This window comes from Chenopodium quinoa, unplaced genomic scaffold, assembly GCF_001683475.1.
Source record: "Chenopodium quinoa cultivar QQ74 unplaced genomic scaffold, ASM168347v1, whole genome shotgun sequence".
Classification (NCBI taxonomy): Eukaryota; Viridiplantae; Streptophyta; class Magnoliopsida; order Caryophyllales; family Amaranthaceae; genus Chenopodium; species Chenopodium quinoa.
In genome coordinates this window covers 1,576,880-1,594,785 of record NW_018744718.1, presented here as the reverse complement: position 1 = coordinate 1,594,785, position 17,906 = coordinate 1,576,880, and the positions used below count along the sequence as shown (strand labels likewise).

Here is a 17,906-nt window from a genome sequence, read left to right as displayed (position 1 = left end):
TTATTTATATTTATTTTTACTGTACTTGCACTTTGCATTTGGAAATAATTTCGATAAGTGCTTTGCCTGCTTATTGTCTTACCTGCCTGCGTATATTTTACTTACACTTGTTTTTTTTTTCTTTTTTATTTAACGCTTATGTTTACCTTTATGATGTCCGTTTTTGATGTTTATTATCGGGTGTTTCTACCGTCAAGTATTGACAAACTTGACTTCACCCGACTAGGGTTGCATTCTGACGGGCGAGTGAAGCAACAGTGCCCAGATCGGCCAAAGAAGTCATACGACACCCTTCCCGTTTTTGCCACCAGAGCCTCTAAAAGAAAAAGAACAAGACAACAAGATATGGCTCCTACTGAACGCGTTACCAAACCCTGCACCCTAGCTGTGAAAAGGGGTGGAGGGAATGCGTCTAAGAGGACGTCTGAGTCCTCTGACCGAGAGCAACAGAAAAAGCAAGATAGCGATGCGGCACCCCTCCATAAGGAGGCACAAGAGACCTGGTCGGAAGGGGTCGTTAATTTGGAGGACGAGACCGATCCCAATCCGCCGAAAAAGTTGATGGTCACCTGAGGGACCCAACTGTTCCTGAAGAGTGCTGACAGAGATTGAAGAAAAAAAAAAAACTAAATCACCAGTATCGCCTTAGCCTTCTTCCGCTGAAATAGTTGTACGGGATATACCGGTAGCATCTATCATAAGCCGGTAAAAGAGTGTTGTGCAGTTTAAGCCCTCGTTAATCATTGAATAAATCATGTCCTTACCGGCATCAGTCTCTGCCACGTTGACAACTGCTTCTCGGAACGTGGCATGTCCCTCTGGCACGTGGAGAGTTGCTTGGTGCCGCATAGGCACCTGCTATTTACAAGGTCGGTGTGCCACCTATCTGTATAGGTGGCACCTGCTTGGTTGTGTTTCTATAAATACCCAAGCAAATCCCCATTTTAAAGGTAGAATCTCTCTGCTTTCGGTACTCGATTAGCCTGGGCTGTGCATTTTGCTGCTGGCTGGGACCTGGTTGAGTACGATACTGAGACAATCGCCCTTTCCTTATGAGATCTTCAATGTTCTCTTTTAATTAAACACATTCTTCGGTGTAATGACCGACATCTCTATGAAACATGCAATATTTCTTAACGTCCCGGTCCTTCAATATCATCGGCACCGGCCGGCTCCAATCTTCTTTATTCTGGTTTATTGAATAAATTGCCGCTCTCGGGGTATTTAACTGCGTATAGCTGCTATAACGGCCCAATCCCCTTGTCGGCCTTCCAGATCTCTGTTGGCCTTGTGGTTGTAACCTGCTTACCCCACCCATCTGGGCGTTTGGGCTATTATCATTTTGCCTTCTGGAGGGTTCTGCTGACGATATCTGACGGCTCGTTTTCAGCAGTTCCTCACTTTTTATGTATTCATGAGCCTTGGCAAATGCTACCCCTAAGTTTGGGAAAGACTTCCACGACATATATTTTTTGAAATCGTTGTCACCCAGCCCATTCATCAATGCCATCACGGCAATTTCTTGCTGCAATTTCGGTATGGTATTAGCCTCGTTATTGAAGCGCCTAATGAAATCTCTGAGCGATTCCTCTTTTCGTTGCTGAATAGCCATGAGCTTGCCAGATGTCCTTTGTCTTGCACTATTACTTATGTACTGACCCGTGAACAACTCCACCAGGGTCTCAAAGCAGTCAATTGACCCCGGCTCTAAATTGGAGAACCAATCCGAAGCTGCCCCGGCAAGAGTCGTAGGGAAAACTTTACACCACACAGCATCGGTGTTGGTATATAGCAACATGTGACTCTCAAAAGCAGCTAAATACCGCTTAGGGTCCCCCTTACCGTCATAAGTACAGGACGACATCTTTATTTTCTCCATTTGTTGGTCAAGTACCTCTTGCTTGAACGGAGATATCCTGGGCCTGATGATCGCCCTGGCTGTCCGCCTTTCCAATCCACTAGAAACCTCATGCCGATAAGAACCTGAATCCCCCACTTGGGCGCCTCGTGTGTTTTGGCGCTCAGCCAGTATGGTTTCTCGGCCCCGGCTCCTTGACGGTTGTTGTTGTCCCGCCTGATTGAACTGACTCTCCAGGTTCACTATTAGCGGCTTTGTCGGTACATCACCCAATATCTCCCCTGCCGTTAACTCAGCTTCCTTTCTTTTCTTAGACATAGCCCGCATGACCTTAGCCGTTATCTCTAGCTCCTCCGAGGTAAACCCTTCCATGGGACCTGGGGTTACTGCTCTATTGCGGTCAGGCGTTATGGGCATGTTCGTTGTGTTGCCGTGAAGGAGATGAGTTTCATCCTCGACCACGATTTCTGCTAGGTTGTTTACAGTTTTATTCGCGTTAGCATTAAAGATATTGTTATCATATTGCCGGTTATCAACTTCCGGTATCGGTACTATAGTTTCCTTACTTCCTTCCATGACTGTGAGAGGTCCTGTTGGACGATAGAAGTTATTACTATCCCCTCCTTCTAGCGCCAATTGTTCCTGCTGAATTCTGTTTTCGTTAGTGTCCGAGGGCTGGTAATGGTTTACCGTCCAATTGTTCACCTACACAGCCAATACAGATTAGCTAGCCCGGGGGTTATCCGGGAACAACCACTCCGATGCTAAAGTCAGTACCTTTGTGAGAAGAAAGTGAAAGAAGAGAGAGAAAATGTTTTAGAGAGATAGAGAGATTCTACCTTTGAAATGGGGATTTGCTTGGGTATTTATAGAAACACAACCAAGCAGGTGCCACCTATACAGATAGGTGGCACACCGACCTTGTAAATAGCAGGTGCCTATGCGGCACCAAGCAACTCTCCACGTGCCAGAGGGACATGCCACGTTCCGAGAAGCAGCTGTCCACGTGGCAGAGACTGATGCCGATAAGGACATGATTTATTCAATGATTAACGAGGGCTTAAACTGCACAGCACTCTTTTACCGGCTTATGATAGATGCTACCGGTATATCCCGTACATCTTATACGCATTATTTTTCTTTTGGTTTTGAATATTTTGTACTCTGTAGCATGTTATATACTGGGAAAAAAGGGAGAGCCTTGGAATCAAATGTTAAGAACTGGTGGCTTCTCTTAAATATAAATGCGCTGCTCACAGAAGGCTCGACAAGTTAATCTTACCTTGTATTTTCAGAAATTTTGATTATAAATTTCTTCTCTTTTAATTAGGAATGTAATGAATTTTTTTATTTTTATTTTTATTATTATTATTTTTTGACACAGAAATGTAATGAATTTGAGTGATCTTCTATGCTTTCAATTGTGTATAAGACTGACCTGATGAAACCGAAACCTATACATTGGCCTGATATACTCCGTATATTTTTATTTGCAGTTACCCCATTTGATGGTTTTCAGGTTTTAGAAGTTTTATTTGTGAAATCATGGAATTGGTTTTGTTTTCGGAGGAATTCTCTGCCTCAAATCATGAATGCCCTAACAACACAGCGTTGGTATTAAAATTGTATTTAGATGATATCATCAAAATATCAACAAGGAATGATATTAATACTAACAAAAAAAGTTTTAGTACTACGGAGTACTAAATTAGTATTTAGGTATTATGATATTTAATACCAACACATGTTATTAAAGGAGTTCTCAGCCTATAATAATGACTCTAATAACACGCGTTAAATATTAAATTATATTCCGTATATATTATTAGCTTTTTAGTCAACTAAAAAGCCAAATAACAAAACATATATTTTGGGTGTTTAACTATTTTAAAAGCCAAAAGTTATAGAAAAAGTCAATCACCAAACAAGTCCGTTATCTTAGATCAACTAATCTTAGGGTATGTTCATATTTACTTAATTTTAGTTCTGTTCAACTCCAATTAATTCAGTTCAGCTTTAATCAGTTCAGCTTTAATCAGCTCCTAATTTCACTCTCTTATAAAATATTCATTTCAGCTCAGCTCAGTTCAGTTCAGTTCAGCTCCAATCAGTTCAGTTCAGTTCAGTAAATGTGAACATGACCTTAAACTCTTAATAGTCATAAAACCATTGGGTTGTTGTGTTAACCTGAACCCAAAATATTTGAAGCAACTTTCAACCCATAACCTTGATGGATCCGACCCACTATAACTATTGGGTCATAGATTGTATGTGAGTATTTAATCGTGTGACCCCGAATGCAGTTGGCAGAGTACAGTGTCCGAAAAAGCCGTTTCAGATTTTAAATGCCCCACTTCAGATTCTTTCTTTTTGCTTTTTTGAAATTTCTGACCGTTAGCTATATAACGACATGTCTTGGCAGAGTTGGAACAAGGTGGGTCATGTTTAAACTCATATTCAAGGATAAATGGATATGGATTATGGAGTCTGGTCGCTAACTAATGTGCTATTGACTATTGTGCATTTGTGTATTTGGGTTGTAAATTTATTTATTTATTTTTTTTAGGAAAATTTGGCTTATAGGTTGTACTCGATAAATTGTGTCCAAATTTTTTCCTGTCTTTAAAAATTCTTTTTAAAGGCTTTTCTTCCGTAGAATCATCAAGATATATATGGAGTAAATAAATATTTTGTGAATAATCACCTTTTACAAATGAAAATAATTAAGCTTGAAAACGCCATTTATACCAAAATATCTGAGAAGTAAGGTGACTAGAACATACCAATACCTAATGAGTTATTTGAGTTATAATACAAGTTGTTCTTTTAAAGACTAATGTAGTAATGTGAGGTTACGTGAGTGTGTGACTATGTATTAGTTATTGTTTTGATGAAAATAACTTTTTAATGTGATTAACTTATTACTCACTTTGTCTCATAAAAACTAATCACACAATCAAACACTACGCACATGTTGATGTACTAGTTGATCTTATTTTTACATAAGTAAATATTAATGTATATGATAAAATAGTTATACTATGAAACTTTATATCAAAAATTATTTAGCAATAAATTTTATGATATTTTTTTTTGTTATTAATATATTAATAAAAAAATGATCAAAGTTCCTTAGAGGTTTTCTCCTTGGGAGGATTTTTTTGTTCCCTCTAAGATTTTCCTTGGGAGGGTTTTTCTAAATTCCATTGCTAAATTTTTAAAGCTAAGAGTTTTTTTTTCCCACTCTTTTCCTTTTCTCTCTTTCAGTTTCATCTCTTTTCTTCTGATCTCAATTGTAAATTTTTATAGGGACTTCTACCGGTATTTTTACCGATGGTAAGCCCAAAAAAACTTTTTCATTGCTTTTAATAATTGGAGATGACTTCTATTGCAGAGAGGGAGCTAAACGGAGATGAAGATGATGCTATGCAGACTGACATCTGGGATTGATCTATTCTTGCCCCTGGGGCGGATGGGATTGATTGATTCTAAACCCGCTTCGACTTCTTCGTAACCACGATCTGCCTAATAGAATGCCCTTCTTTCTCAAAGTCAAGTTTCTCGCCTAATAGTTTGCTGCTTACACAACCTCTTCACTTCTGCCACTTTATTGGGGTCCTTTTGCAAAAAGGTAGTTGACTTGCTTAGTGCTTGCAAAGCATTTTGGAAAATAGCGATGCAAATCTCCTTGGTCAAGGAAGCAAGCACTCTATGATGGTGTTTATTCAATTAGGGTTATTTTCTTTATTTGTTCGTGTGCTTAAGTTTGAAGACTTAGGGTTTCATCGTCTCCGAAAGTATCTAGAAGACTATATGAGTTTTTTCACCCAAACAACTACTCATCCGTGAATCTCAAGCCGAATCAGTGCTAACTCACATATTGTATTGCTTCGAATGAAGTTTTTTATTAAGGCGATATTTGATTGAATCTGCGATGTAACTAGTCCTTAAATTATTTGTAATTGTGTTGGAATTTAGATTTCCTAGGAATTGTTATATAAATTCAAGTTATAGTTGACCGAATTTTTTTTTTTTTTTTTTTCATTACCTAATCATTCAAGTTATTTATAAAGTATGGCTCTCCATTTATTTTTAAATTTACATGCACAAATATTCTGTTTAGTGTACAGAAAATTACAAAGTAGAATCAAGTGACAACAATGCAAAAGATTCTATACAACGAAATATCTTATCAGAAAAATAAGTGACAGAGTATACTACGAGGATGACCATTATGAATTTCTCTACTAACCCAATCATATGATTATATTGTCACTTTTATCCATTTGACAGTTTGTATGGTTTTTAAAGAAGCATACCAGACAGATTTCTTATTATAATTAATGTAAATGCATTAAAATATTCTCACCTTTTATTTGTTAGGTGGAGATAAATTATTTATACGGAGTATCTACTTTTGTAATGCTTGCTTTGATTATTTAATGGACACGCTTGAGGAAGAAATAATACTCTACATATAATAAAGTAATCGAAAATCATTTCATTGTCCTTGTAATTTTGTTAGAATTGTTACGTTTTGATTTACTACGTAGAGTTGTAGATAGGGGTTAGTGAATCGTCATTTCCATTTCACCTGTAACAATACATGTGAGTTCTTCATCTAATGTAACTTCGGAGTACTTGTGTCAGGAATTGTGAATTAGTGAATAATACAAAATAGTGAGAATTATCAATCAATTTAGACACCGATATTAAATTGCAATTTAAATGCGAAACAAATAAAACATGTTCAAGAATAATGTCATCCGTCAAGATAACACGACCCTCCTTTGTAGTCATAGCCTTAGCACCATCGGGAAGACCAACAGGACAGAGTATAATTACGCTAACATCTTGTAGAGAGTACTCACCGCCAGTAACGTGATGAAATGCACCCGTGTCAATAATCCATGACAAAGAAAAATAACCACCATCAATACGGTCGACATAAAGGGTAGAAGAATTACACACCACCCAAAGTAGGAGTATTGGCGTAAAACTGATTAGTAGAGATGGCAGACAAAGTGGCCGCGCCAGACACAGGTGGAGTAGTAGCCGGAGAAGAAGAGCGTCCTCGGTGTCCATATTTTTCCAGCCACCATTTGGATAGCCCATGATTAAGAAAACAATCGTCATAATCGTGACCCATACGATTACAATGAGTACAATACAAATTCGAATTTCGTCGTTGTTTATGTAGAAAATTACCGGTGGACGAGTTATCAGTGTGATCGGAATTAATAGAAGACGTAATGTTGTTGTCATTAACCATTATTGATCAAGTAGTAGGAGTAGTAGAATAGCAGAATTTTTTTTTTTTTTTTTTTTTCTTCAGAATATTAGGGTTTAGAACTTAGAATTTTAGGGATTATAATTTTAGAGGCTCCGATACCAGGAATTGATTTTCTTTAGTTGTATTACTGTATGAACAAGTATATATACAACATAAGGAGAGATTAAGGCCGATAACATTACCCCCATTAGCTATACAATATTAGGCTTAACAACTTGTTAGTAAGTATAGAGAAATTAAATTGAGCAATCATGGATTATTTTGGATTGTTTAGACTTTCAATGTCATATTAGGTATCTTTATTTGAATTTGTAAATGGCATTAGCCAAAAAAAAAAAAAAAAAAAAAAAAAAAAAAAACCAAATTCTATTACAATTCCTTAGCTTATAAAATGGTTATCATCTTTTTGCTTCTATAATGCGGGGTTTTGGCCACTATATGATGACTTTCTTCTAGTAAATTCATTAACTATAGGGGTGAAACAAATTTGGTTTAAAACCAAACCGAACCGAAAACCGAACCGAATTAGGAATATGGTTCGGTTTTTTTCTTAAGTGGTTCGGTTTCGGTTTGTAAAATCAAGAAACCGAAATTGTATGGTTCGGTTTCGGTTTCGGGAAATGAAAACCGAAACCGAACCGAATTTCGGCCCATACTATATAAGGCAAAAAAAAAACCCTAATCACTCTTCTCAGCCTCTCACTCTCTCCTCTTCTCTTTCCTCCCTTTCTCTCTCCTCTAATCCTCTTCTCTTTTCTCCATTTGTGAGCTTTCTCCCTCTCGGTTCTCTCTTTCTCCTTTCCTCTTCTTATCTTCTCCAATCTCTAGTTCTCTACTCTGTCCTTTCTCTCTCCTCTTCGATCTCTTCTCCACTTTCACTCTCTTCTCCTCTTCGACAGTACGACCAAGGAGGCAAGGACGACCACCTGGGCACCAGTGTTCACATTCTAAAGGTTTTCATGTCAAATTCGACCATGAAAACACTAGATCTAGTATTTTCATGGTCGAATTTGACCTTTAAAACCCAAATTCGAGGTTTTTCGGTGGAATGTGAGGTATGTCCTCTTTTTCTTTCTTTTAATTTGGTTTGAGTTTTTTATTTTTATGGTGGTGTATGATTGAATTGTGGTGGTGGTAGGTAGTTTTGGGTGGGTTTCGGGTGGTCAGGATGGATGGTGGGTTTCTTCAGTTTTTGGTGGGTGGAGGGGTGGTTTTTGATGGATTCGGGTTGATGCATGATGAGTGGGTTTCGGGTGGTTTTTGATGGGTTAGGGTGGATGGCGGGTGGGTTTCGGGTGGTTTTGGGGGATGGGTGGTGAGTTTCGGTGGTTTTGGTAGGTTAGGGTGGGTGGTGGGTGGGTTTTAGGTGGTCAGGGTGATGGGTGGTGGGTGGGTGTTGGTGGTGATAAGGTGGGATGGTAATAATTAATACCTTGGATTGGTTTGGTTTTGTTTGGTTCGGTTTTAATTGGTTTGGTTCGGTTCGGTTTTTTTTGCAAAATTTGATGTTCATGATGCTTGATAGGAAAATTCGGTGCGGTTTGGTTTTTTTTTAAGAAAACCGAAATTTAGGTGGTTTGGTTCGGTTCGGTTTCAAAGAGAAAGTGGTGCGGTGTGGTTTGCAAAATCAAGAAACCGAAATATGGTGGTTCGGTTTCGGTTTGGGCCAAAAACCAAACCGAAAACCGAACTTTCACCCCTAATTAACTATCAACTTAAATTAAGTTCTTGGATGAGGGTTCTGAAGGATTGATCTCATCCAAAATTGATGTTGAGTTCGTGGAAGGATCGTGTTAATGTCCCAACTTGATTTTAAGAAATAGTGAACAACTTAAAAAATAAATTCTAAATATTCATTACAACTTTTGAATAGATAACTTAAATATGTTTGTTTTGAGTATCAATTAAAAAATATCATACACCAAGTAGATGCAGCTTACAAAAGGTACAAGCAGTCAATTTTCGGAATTCAAATTTTGCATTCTACTTTGTACGAAGTACTATATAACTCTATAACACAAAAGTGTACCTTGTTCATGTTTTTGGCTTAAGCCAATCTCAATATGCTACTACTCCGTAGTCTATACTATATATTAATAAGTCTTGATTGTCAATTAAACAACCTCCCTTTTATTATTACAGAAGCATACACTGATACACAAATCTATTAGACATGTTTTAATCCGAACTTATTTCAATTATTTTATTTTAGACCTATTTTGCGAGTTTAAGAATTTATAAAATACTTGTGCAACTTCAATTATCCAAACAATCATTAATTTGACCAATATTATATCCAAATATCCGATTCCAATCCAACTTTAATACAAATACAAATCGAAATTACATACCTCTATACGGTTATACATTTATACCTATAGGCTATAGCCACAAATTCAAACGCAGATCTCAATGCACTAGAACACCATACCTTAAAAAACATAAAGAAATTGTGTAACTCAACAAAAAATAAGGTAACACAAAATTCAAAATTAGTACCCTAGCAAACATGCTCCAATAAAGCAAACATCAACTCGACACAATAACCCATAACACTAATTGGGCCACACATGCCCGCCACCATTTACCCTTTTTCTTTTCCTTTTTTTTTTTTTTAATCCAAAACCATTTTTTTTAAAAAATTAAAAAATCGCCGAAATCAAATATTTTTCAAGTTTACCCATTTTCGCCGTTTATTAACAATCGCCGGTTTCCTTCTCTTTCTCTCTCCTCTTTCTTCGTTCTACTGGTTCGTTCAATTCTCGAAGAGAGAGAAAAAAAAAACCTTCGAAACCCTAACAATGGCGGAACTACATTCATCTTCTTCCTCATCACAAATTCTCTGATCATCTAAAAAACCATCAAAACGACGCAAATTTGATTCGTTTTACACCGTTTTTTCAACGGTTGGTTGGTTAATTTAAACTGGCTATGGCGGAGGCTGTATTTTCGACGGTTTTCTTCTTCTCTGTTAGGGTTTCGACTTCGTTACGATCGCAGATCTCTCGCGATCCTACCTAAAAAAAAAGTCATTCAAATTCGTTTTTTCGTTAATTTATTTGATTTTATTCAGGTGTTAGAGGTTTTTCGGTGGTGGTTGTGGTGGCGGAGGAGAGAGAAAGTCGATAATGGCGGGGTGGGAGAGGTTAAGGAGGTGTTTGAGAACGGTGTTTTTCATGTTGGCAATGGTGGCGTCATTATTGGTGCAATGTCTGCCATTGTTGGTAGCCATTGGAGATGTTTTGGTACCTTGTGTTTTGGTTTCGAGCTTCACCTGTGTTAGGTGTTATAGCTTTAAACAACACCTTAGAAGATACGCTTTTAAGAGCTCTTTGATTGATATTCCTCTTGTTTCTGTCCTCAGATCTCTCCTTATTACCTGTATGTCACTCTTTTATCATTTTGATTTTTCTTCGTTTTTATTTCAATCCAATTTATTCATGTAAATGTGAATTTTGATTGTATTTTTAGCAATACTGAGCTAAGATTGAGGTGAATTAGAATTTTTTATCATTGAATTTGATATGAATATTGGTTAGTTATGCATGTTTTTGGTTAAATGATTCATTTGTTGCTCTGCTAAGGTGTAAACATCTGGGATATTGCTTAATTGCATTCTGTAGTAGCTATTGATATTCGGTGTACCGGTTAATGTAACTAGTGGTGATGTTATGCTCGGTGTAAAGGGTTTGGTATGGCTTTATGGTATGTTCATTTTGTGGGTGGTGATGGGGCAGTCCTAGAATTGTATATTCTATATGTAGTTTTTGGCGAAATTTGGATAATGTTATTCTTATGTTATATATGAAATACATACGTGCGAACTCTGGGTTTTGGATGAATGTACATTGGTGAGAAAGTAGTTTTGAAGATGAGTGTAGCTGTGTATGTAATTTGTGAATTGTCTACTCTTCCATTGCTTATGGATTTATGCATCGTTGCAGGTGTATATTCTCTCTCTGATGCTCCTGCTCTTTCTCATGGACCATATCTTGGAAGTGTGACGATATGTTCCATTTCTTCAATTCTTCTTCTGTCAGTAAAGGCCTGTGTTTTCTCTGCGAATTCTCAAATGGTAGCTGAAGCTTCACATTCTATTTCAAGGCGTATTCTTCATTTGAAAAAGTCTTGGGGAATGCCTGTTTTGTTTCTGTCATCTGTAGTTTTTGCTCTTGGCCATATGGTTATTGCCTATCGAATTAGCTGCAAGGCGAGGAGAAAACTTCTATTTCATCGGGTTGATCCAGAGACGGTAGTTCCCCTTGTGGTTCCATCCTTTTTAGTGTTGCTTGCCTTCTAATTGTTGTGAATTTGTTTCCATTAACTTAAAATTTGCACATTTGTCATTTATTAGCTATCCTTGCTGTTCTATAAAGCCAATCATATGTGTTGTTAAAGTGCTATGCTTGAAATATTTAACCGTTTCCATTGTCATGCTGAAGTGTGATCAACCTCTTGGCAGGTTCTGTCTTGCAAGAGTTTGCTATCTGCCTATCAAAAGCTTCCACGATCTCCCATTCCCTCCTCAGCAAAGGCTACTCCTAAAAGTGACAGTGAGACAAGAAGGAAACCTTATGGTCTAACCCGTTATGACGGTGTCTTGCCTGTCAGATTACTTGCTGATATTGATAGTTTATTCACAACTTGTCAAGGCTTCACGCTCCATTACAAGATTAGTATGCCTAGCTCTCCTGCGCGTTCTTTGTCATCCACAACTTTTGTTGAACCCAGTAGAAGCTGTAGCCCTCAGCTGGGCATTGGTAGGGTAAATGTTGATCGGCCATTAAATGCTCTGTCAAAAACCCAACATAACCTGTGTAGAAGCTATAGCAACAATTTCTATTCTTCTTCTTTGTTTGACCCATTGCTTGAAAATATGGCACGGTCTGCTGTTTCATCTGATGAATTTCCTCCTATGAGCCTTGATGTTGTGGAGGACAAGGATGTAATAAATGATTTAAGCCCTTTGAAATTGGATTCAAATTTGGAAGCAAATGGAGAGTGTGGTATTGTCCTAGTGCATGGATTTGGAGGTGGAGTTTTCTCATGGAGACATGTGATGGGGACACTGGCACGTCAAGTTGGTCGAACTGTTGCTGCATTTGATCGTCCTGGGTGGGGTTTGACTCCTAGGCTACTAAGGAAGGATTGGGAAGAGAAACAGTTGCCAAATCCTTACAGCCTTGATACTCAGGTATAGCTTCTAGATACAATCTTTTTATTACGGAGTATAATGAATATAACTTTATGGATATGGAACTTTTATTATGAATATAACTTCTAATAAAGAGTTATTTAAACATACAACATATCGATTTTGAGTTTCATGTTGCATGTCAATGTTAATATTTGATGCAAGACCCTTTCACCCTGGTGTTTGGTATTGGTAATTTTTTTAGAACAGAAACCATATTACTTGTTAATTTTCCAGTCTTGCTGCATGTGTGGCTACGTTGCCTACGGCCATACCTTTTATTGAAAGCATGTCACATGATACCATTGTCATTTTGCATTTTCTGCTTTCACATTTTAATCTTGATGTTACAAGGTCAATTTTGTTGTCTCTTAATCTAAACTTCTATAGGATGCTGATATGCTCTCTTGGCATTAGAGGATCTTTTCACTATTTGTTTGCCTGTTTTAATCCAGTATATGAATGGGCCTTGACAGTCTTCATATGTGGTTACATTATTAGGGCTCCTGGTACTATGCTTCCACTATCTTTATGTAATTTTTTGCATACTGTTTAGAAGCCTGCCAGATTCGTGCTATGTAGTTGTGTCAAGAAGCTCTCAATTTTTAAATTCTATAACTTTCTTTCTAGATGAGATATATGTATCATCTATCAGCTTGAAGTTATTGAGACTTTTAAAATACTTTAGCTTGTTGCTCTTTATATGGTGTGCAGATCCCTTGTTCATAACACTGATGACCATTTTACAATTAAGCTTCATCATTAATATTCTTTAAATTATAACTATCAAACTCTTGAACTCAGCTCTTCCTTTTAACTGGAGATAATTTACTAACCCAGTTGAATTGCCTTGATTGATGCCACTATCTTCGGTTACCATTGCTTTTGTAGAAGTTTGATTTGTTGAGAATTATAAATCTGCTGCTTATGATCTGCTTGCTTACTGACGAGGCACAATTGTTTTATTATCTGTTACTTTATTTTGTTTTATTATCTATTTCTTTATTATACAAAGTCGGCTATATGTTTTAAATGTCCTGTCTTGCATATTTTCAATCATTGTCATTTGGGACATTTAATTTCATTTTTTGGCTGATGCTGTGTTGGTTCCTATTTCAGGTGGGCCTGCTTTTGTCCTTTTGTTCTGAAATGGGGTTTTCTTCAGTGATACTTGTTGGCCATGATGATGGTGGCTTGCTTGCATTAAGGGCAGCTGAAAGGGTGAAAGCATCGGGGAGTTCTGCAAATGTGAGTAATAATTGCTTGGTTCATGCGAAGTTTTTTGGATGGGCTATATATCTTAGACTTAGCTGAATGGTTTTTGTGTACAGTAAATGTTGTGTATGATTTATTTTTACACCTTTCATGAATTTTTGTTTTGCTTATTGCTTATTATCAGTCCAATTACAGATTAGTTGGATGGAAACCAATCTCTCTGTAGCTATTTGTGGCCCTTCATATGTGTTGTGTTTTGTGGGTTGCAAATTGCATGCATTTTATGCTAGTTGTATGTCAAAGATATGCAACGTACAGTATCAGCCAAAATGTGTAAATGGATTTTGTGACAAAGCAAAAAACTATGCATACAAGTTTTTATGTTTCCTGTTTTTCGATAGTAAAGAAAATAATTGTTTTTTACACCATTTGGTTATTTGCGGTATTTTTGATGCTGTGGTTACTGTACTTTTTGATGGAGTGCAAATTAATTGCGTTCTTGATTGGCTTTCTTTTGGGATTGAAAATTATCAGTTCATTGCTTTGCTGAAGTAAATGCTGTGTTATACGCGAAGAGTTTTCATGAACTGGTTGGGCTGTGAATCAAAGAGGAATGAAAAGTTTTTATGGGGCAGATAACAGCTGGAAGTAGTAATTAGGCAGATAATGTGTAACTAATCATGTGAATAGTAGGTGTTTGAGGATGGAGGAGGGGGTGATATTTTTTACTTTTTGTACTATGATTCTATGACCAAGTTGAGGCTAGACCTCTAGACAAAATTCAAAATGTAGGTGTATTGTAGAGCGATTAACAGAGTGGTTATTGAACCCAAAGTAGGAAATGCTAAATTGGATGTGTTTCAGAAGTCTGGAATACTGTCATCAAACTTGAGTAACATGACATATGTTCTGATGTATGGTGAACTGTTGTCAACAGCTTCTGAAAATTCTGCTTACTTGCTGAAGAGGCTTTGTCTTGGCAAATGAAGCCAAAATGTTTCTTTATCTATTTTTTGGTTCTATTAAAATCATTATCCAACAGAGAGATGAGTTTATTAATGTGGGTTTTGATATGTCTATTGTCAGAATTACACCCCCTTTAAAAATGAAGGCTTTCCTTATATCCTCATCTGTAAACACATACAATCTAGGAGTTGGCTGATGTTATTTTCTATGTTTAGTAGATGTTTATATTTACATTTAACCTTTCATCACATGTGACGATAAATCTTTCCTCAAGCCGGACTAGAAGGGACTACTGTACTGATTGTTGGCTGATTGGGATGTAAGTTAGCTAATCATGCATCTTACTTGCATTTATGGTACAGTGACTATTTTTTGCATTAATTAGACATCTGTACAACTGTACCTTTAGACTCCACTATCAGGTAGCTATTATGTTAAGAGTGCCTTGGAATTTGAATTATTCTTTCTGTTTTCAGGTTGCAATCAAAGCAGTGGTGTTGCTGAGTGCAGACCTTTCTCGAGACGTAGTTCCATCTTTTGCAAGGATACTTCTGCGCACTTCATTAGGAAAGAAACATTTGGTTCAGCCACTGCTGCGGACAGAAATTACGCAAGTGGTAAATAGGCGTGCATGGTATGACGCTACGAAGCTGACAACTGAAGTTTTAAACCTATATAAGGTATAAGGTTTGCTCATGTATATTCTGTTTTAGGAGTAGGATTCTAAAAAAGATCTTTAAGTCAAGTCAGTTTTTAACTTGATGTTACAAATGCATCTTATCAGGCCCCTCTCTGTGTAGAAGGTTGGGATGAGGCTCTTCATGAGATTGGTAAGCTTTCTGGTGAAACAGTTTTATCGCCTGAAAAAGCAACATCGCTGGTAAAAGCAGTTCAAGATTTGCCTATATTGGTTGTCACTGGAGCTGAAGATGCACTTGTTGCTTTAAGACCTGCTCAAACTATGGCTTCCAAATTTGTAGATTCTGTAAGTATTGTGTCTGTATTGATATGGTTGGGTGTGTTGTGTGTGTGTGTGTTTGTTGTTGTCTGATTTGTTACCATTATGATCTTTTACAACCCTCATTCTCTCTCTTTTTCTAAAAAAAATAAAAAAATAAATAAAAATTGACACTTGTTTCATGTTCGGTTCTTGCCGGTAACAACATGATCTCCCAAGTCCTGGACTTTTGTGGGTTAGGGACTAGGGAGACTGAATCATTTGATACATTTGATCTACCTGATCAATGTTCAAGCTGTGTGATTGGACAGTGGATGATATTGTATGAAGGTTATTAGGCTTAGAGTTACAATCTTGGGTGGGTGGTCCAGCTAATTAGTTCAGTCAGGCAGATCAGTCTGGCATGGTTCTGGATTCTTGTTCTAAGCATAATATAGCATATGTTGTATGAGAAGAAACTGCCTTAGTTATTGTAGGGTGATAGTATGGATTTAGAAGTATTAATGCCTTATTCCAGTAGTTTTCATATGTAAAAGCATGTTCGCCTGTTTAATGTTTTAAACCTTTGGAAGATTCATACTTCATTGTATTTTCCCTTTTGACATGAAGCTCATTATTAATCGTATGATTATGCAGAGATTAGTTGCTATATCAGGATGCGGACATCTTCCTCACGAGGAGTGCCCCAAGGCTTTGCTTGCAGCTATGTCTCCTTTCATTTCTAGAGTTCTATGCGATTTTCAAGTGCAGGTCCATACAGAGTGAAACTTTTATTACTTAGCCAGCTTTAGGAGGGTCTTCCCCTGTCTTTGGGCTACCTCAAACGGCTTTCCTTGCTGAAACGTCAAAGAAGACAGTATGGTGTTCCTCTCCCCTCGGATACTAGTTTTTCGAGGTTGGATCTTCACTTCAAACTCTGAAGCTGCAGGGTTCCTCAAACGCCTTTCCTCGCTGAAACGTCAGAGAAGACAGTATAGTGTTCCTCTCTCCTCAGGTTGTAGTGTTGCCAGGTTGGAACTTCACTTCAAGCTCTCAGAAGTTGCAGGGTTTTGGTGTGAATCCCTTGTAAATTGTTGTCTTTTTTTTTTTCCTTAATTAATTTACTTTAAGTGAGATGGTTACTGTCAGCTTGTAGATATTCTTGTCACTGGCTACCAAAGGGTAAACAATGACATAACTTGTATACATCATTTTACAATCTACACGTTGGCGCGTGGCGCGTTAGTTACTGCTGTAGTGACTGTTGTGTACCTTTTAAAAATTGAAGAGTTGAAGAAATTTTTTGTTCACTCGTCTCTGAGTATCTTGCAGTTAACAAAGTCTAAAGAGAAATTCTCATGAGTCATTATTTGATCTATGCCTTGTCGAGTTAGTTACTGCTGTAGTGAGTAGTGACTGACTGCTTTTAAATTGAAGAGTTGAAGGAATATTTTTGGTTCATTCGTCTCTTTGATTGTGCAGACGTGCAGTATATGTAGAAGTCCGAAGAGAAACTCTCGTGGCCTAAAAGCCACCTTGAGCCATATGGATATACGACGTTTTGGCAACCATTCTGTTTTTAAGCAATTTTTAACAAATGTCAAAAATTCGTTCATAGCCGCAATAGGCATTGGGTGCTGCTAGGGAGTAAGGACATACGTACGTAGTAGATGATTATTGTTACTCGCTAGCAATCAGCATGATTTCAATCTAGTTTGAAGAAGGATCATACAGTATTGGAACATAATCTTTGACATGTCAAACCTGTGCTAAAGCTATACAAATTATGCACTTACTATTGGATATAAAACGACACGAGAATTCCTACTCCCCCAAGATCTACAATTAGTAAGAGTCAAACTAGTGGCCTGAAGGTAACAAACTTACAATGTGAGAGCAATTTCTACTTAAGTTATTGAAATCAGAGGGGGTCAGGGGACCTTCACCGGGGCCATTTGGGGCTCGGCCCATGTAAATTCGTGTAATTAATTAGTTAATGTTATTCAATAACCTATTTTAACTTATAAATTAATGGAGTATAGTGATTACTTTTGAGCGAGAGGTAGATTCAAATTCCAGCCCCTCTAATATTTTCGGCCAAGATCAGCCACTGATTGAAATATTATGTGGCTTGTATATGATCATATGCTAGCACTCTACCTAAGCCTTTTATTTTGCTAATCATGACATTTTTAGAGTCACTTGAATTTTTCCGCCATATATAGGTCTTATGGAGTAATAGCCGAGACTATTTTTGTGTCCCCGCACCCCACGACACCAAGACTATTGATTTACTACGTATTAATTTACATTTACTTCCTCCATCTCTTAAAGTTTGTCTCATTCTTTTATATAGAATAATAATTATGAAGTGTTTTTTTTAAATTTGTCCTATGGAATATGATCATGGGCGGAGCTACATGGGGGGCTGGGTGCCCGGCCC

General features: G+C 37.4%; 1 protein-coding gene across 1 annotated transcript; it reads left to right on the top strand.

Annotated features, from left to right (window-relative positions):
• Positions 1–9,787: 9,787 nt before the first annotated feature.
• LOC110703299 lies at positions 9,788–16,708 on the top strand. Its single transcript, XM_021881087.1, has 7 exons — positions 9,788–10,532; positions 11,096–11,403; positions 11,614–12,345; positions 13,465–13,593; positions 15,003–15,206; positions 15,311–15,511; positions 16,121–16,708. Exons 1-7 carry the CDS (start codon positions 10,280–10,282, stop codon positions 16,247–16,249), a joined length of 1,956 nt encoding a protein of 651 aa, XP_021736779.1. The 5' UTR covers positions 9,788–10,279; the 3' UTR covers positions 16,250–16,708.
• The last annotated feature ends 1,198 nt before the right edge of the window (positions 16,709–17,906 follow it).

Excerpts from the sequence above, each read along its gene's own strand:
- LOC110703299 (XM_021881087.1), top strand. The coding sequence starts at position 10,280 with ATGGCGGGGTGGGAGAGGTTAAGGAGGTGTTTGAGAACGGTGTTTTTC. Across the intron at positions 12,346-13,464 it reads CTTACAGCCTTGATACTCAG|GTGGGCCTGCTTTTGTCCTT; the intron begins GTATAGCTTCTA and ends TTCCTATTTCAG. Across the intron at positions 15,512-16,120 it reads CTTCCAAATTTGTAGATTCT|AGATTAGTTGCTATATCAGG; the intron begins GTAAGTATTGTG and ends ATGATTATGCAG.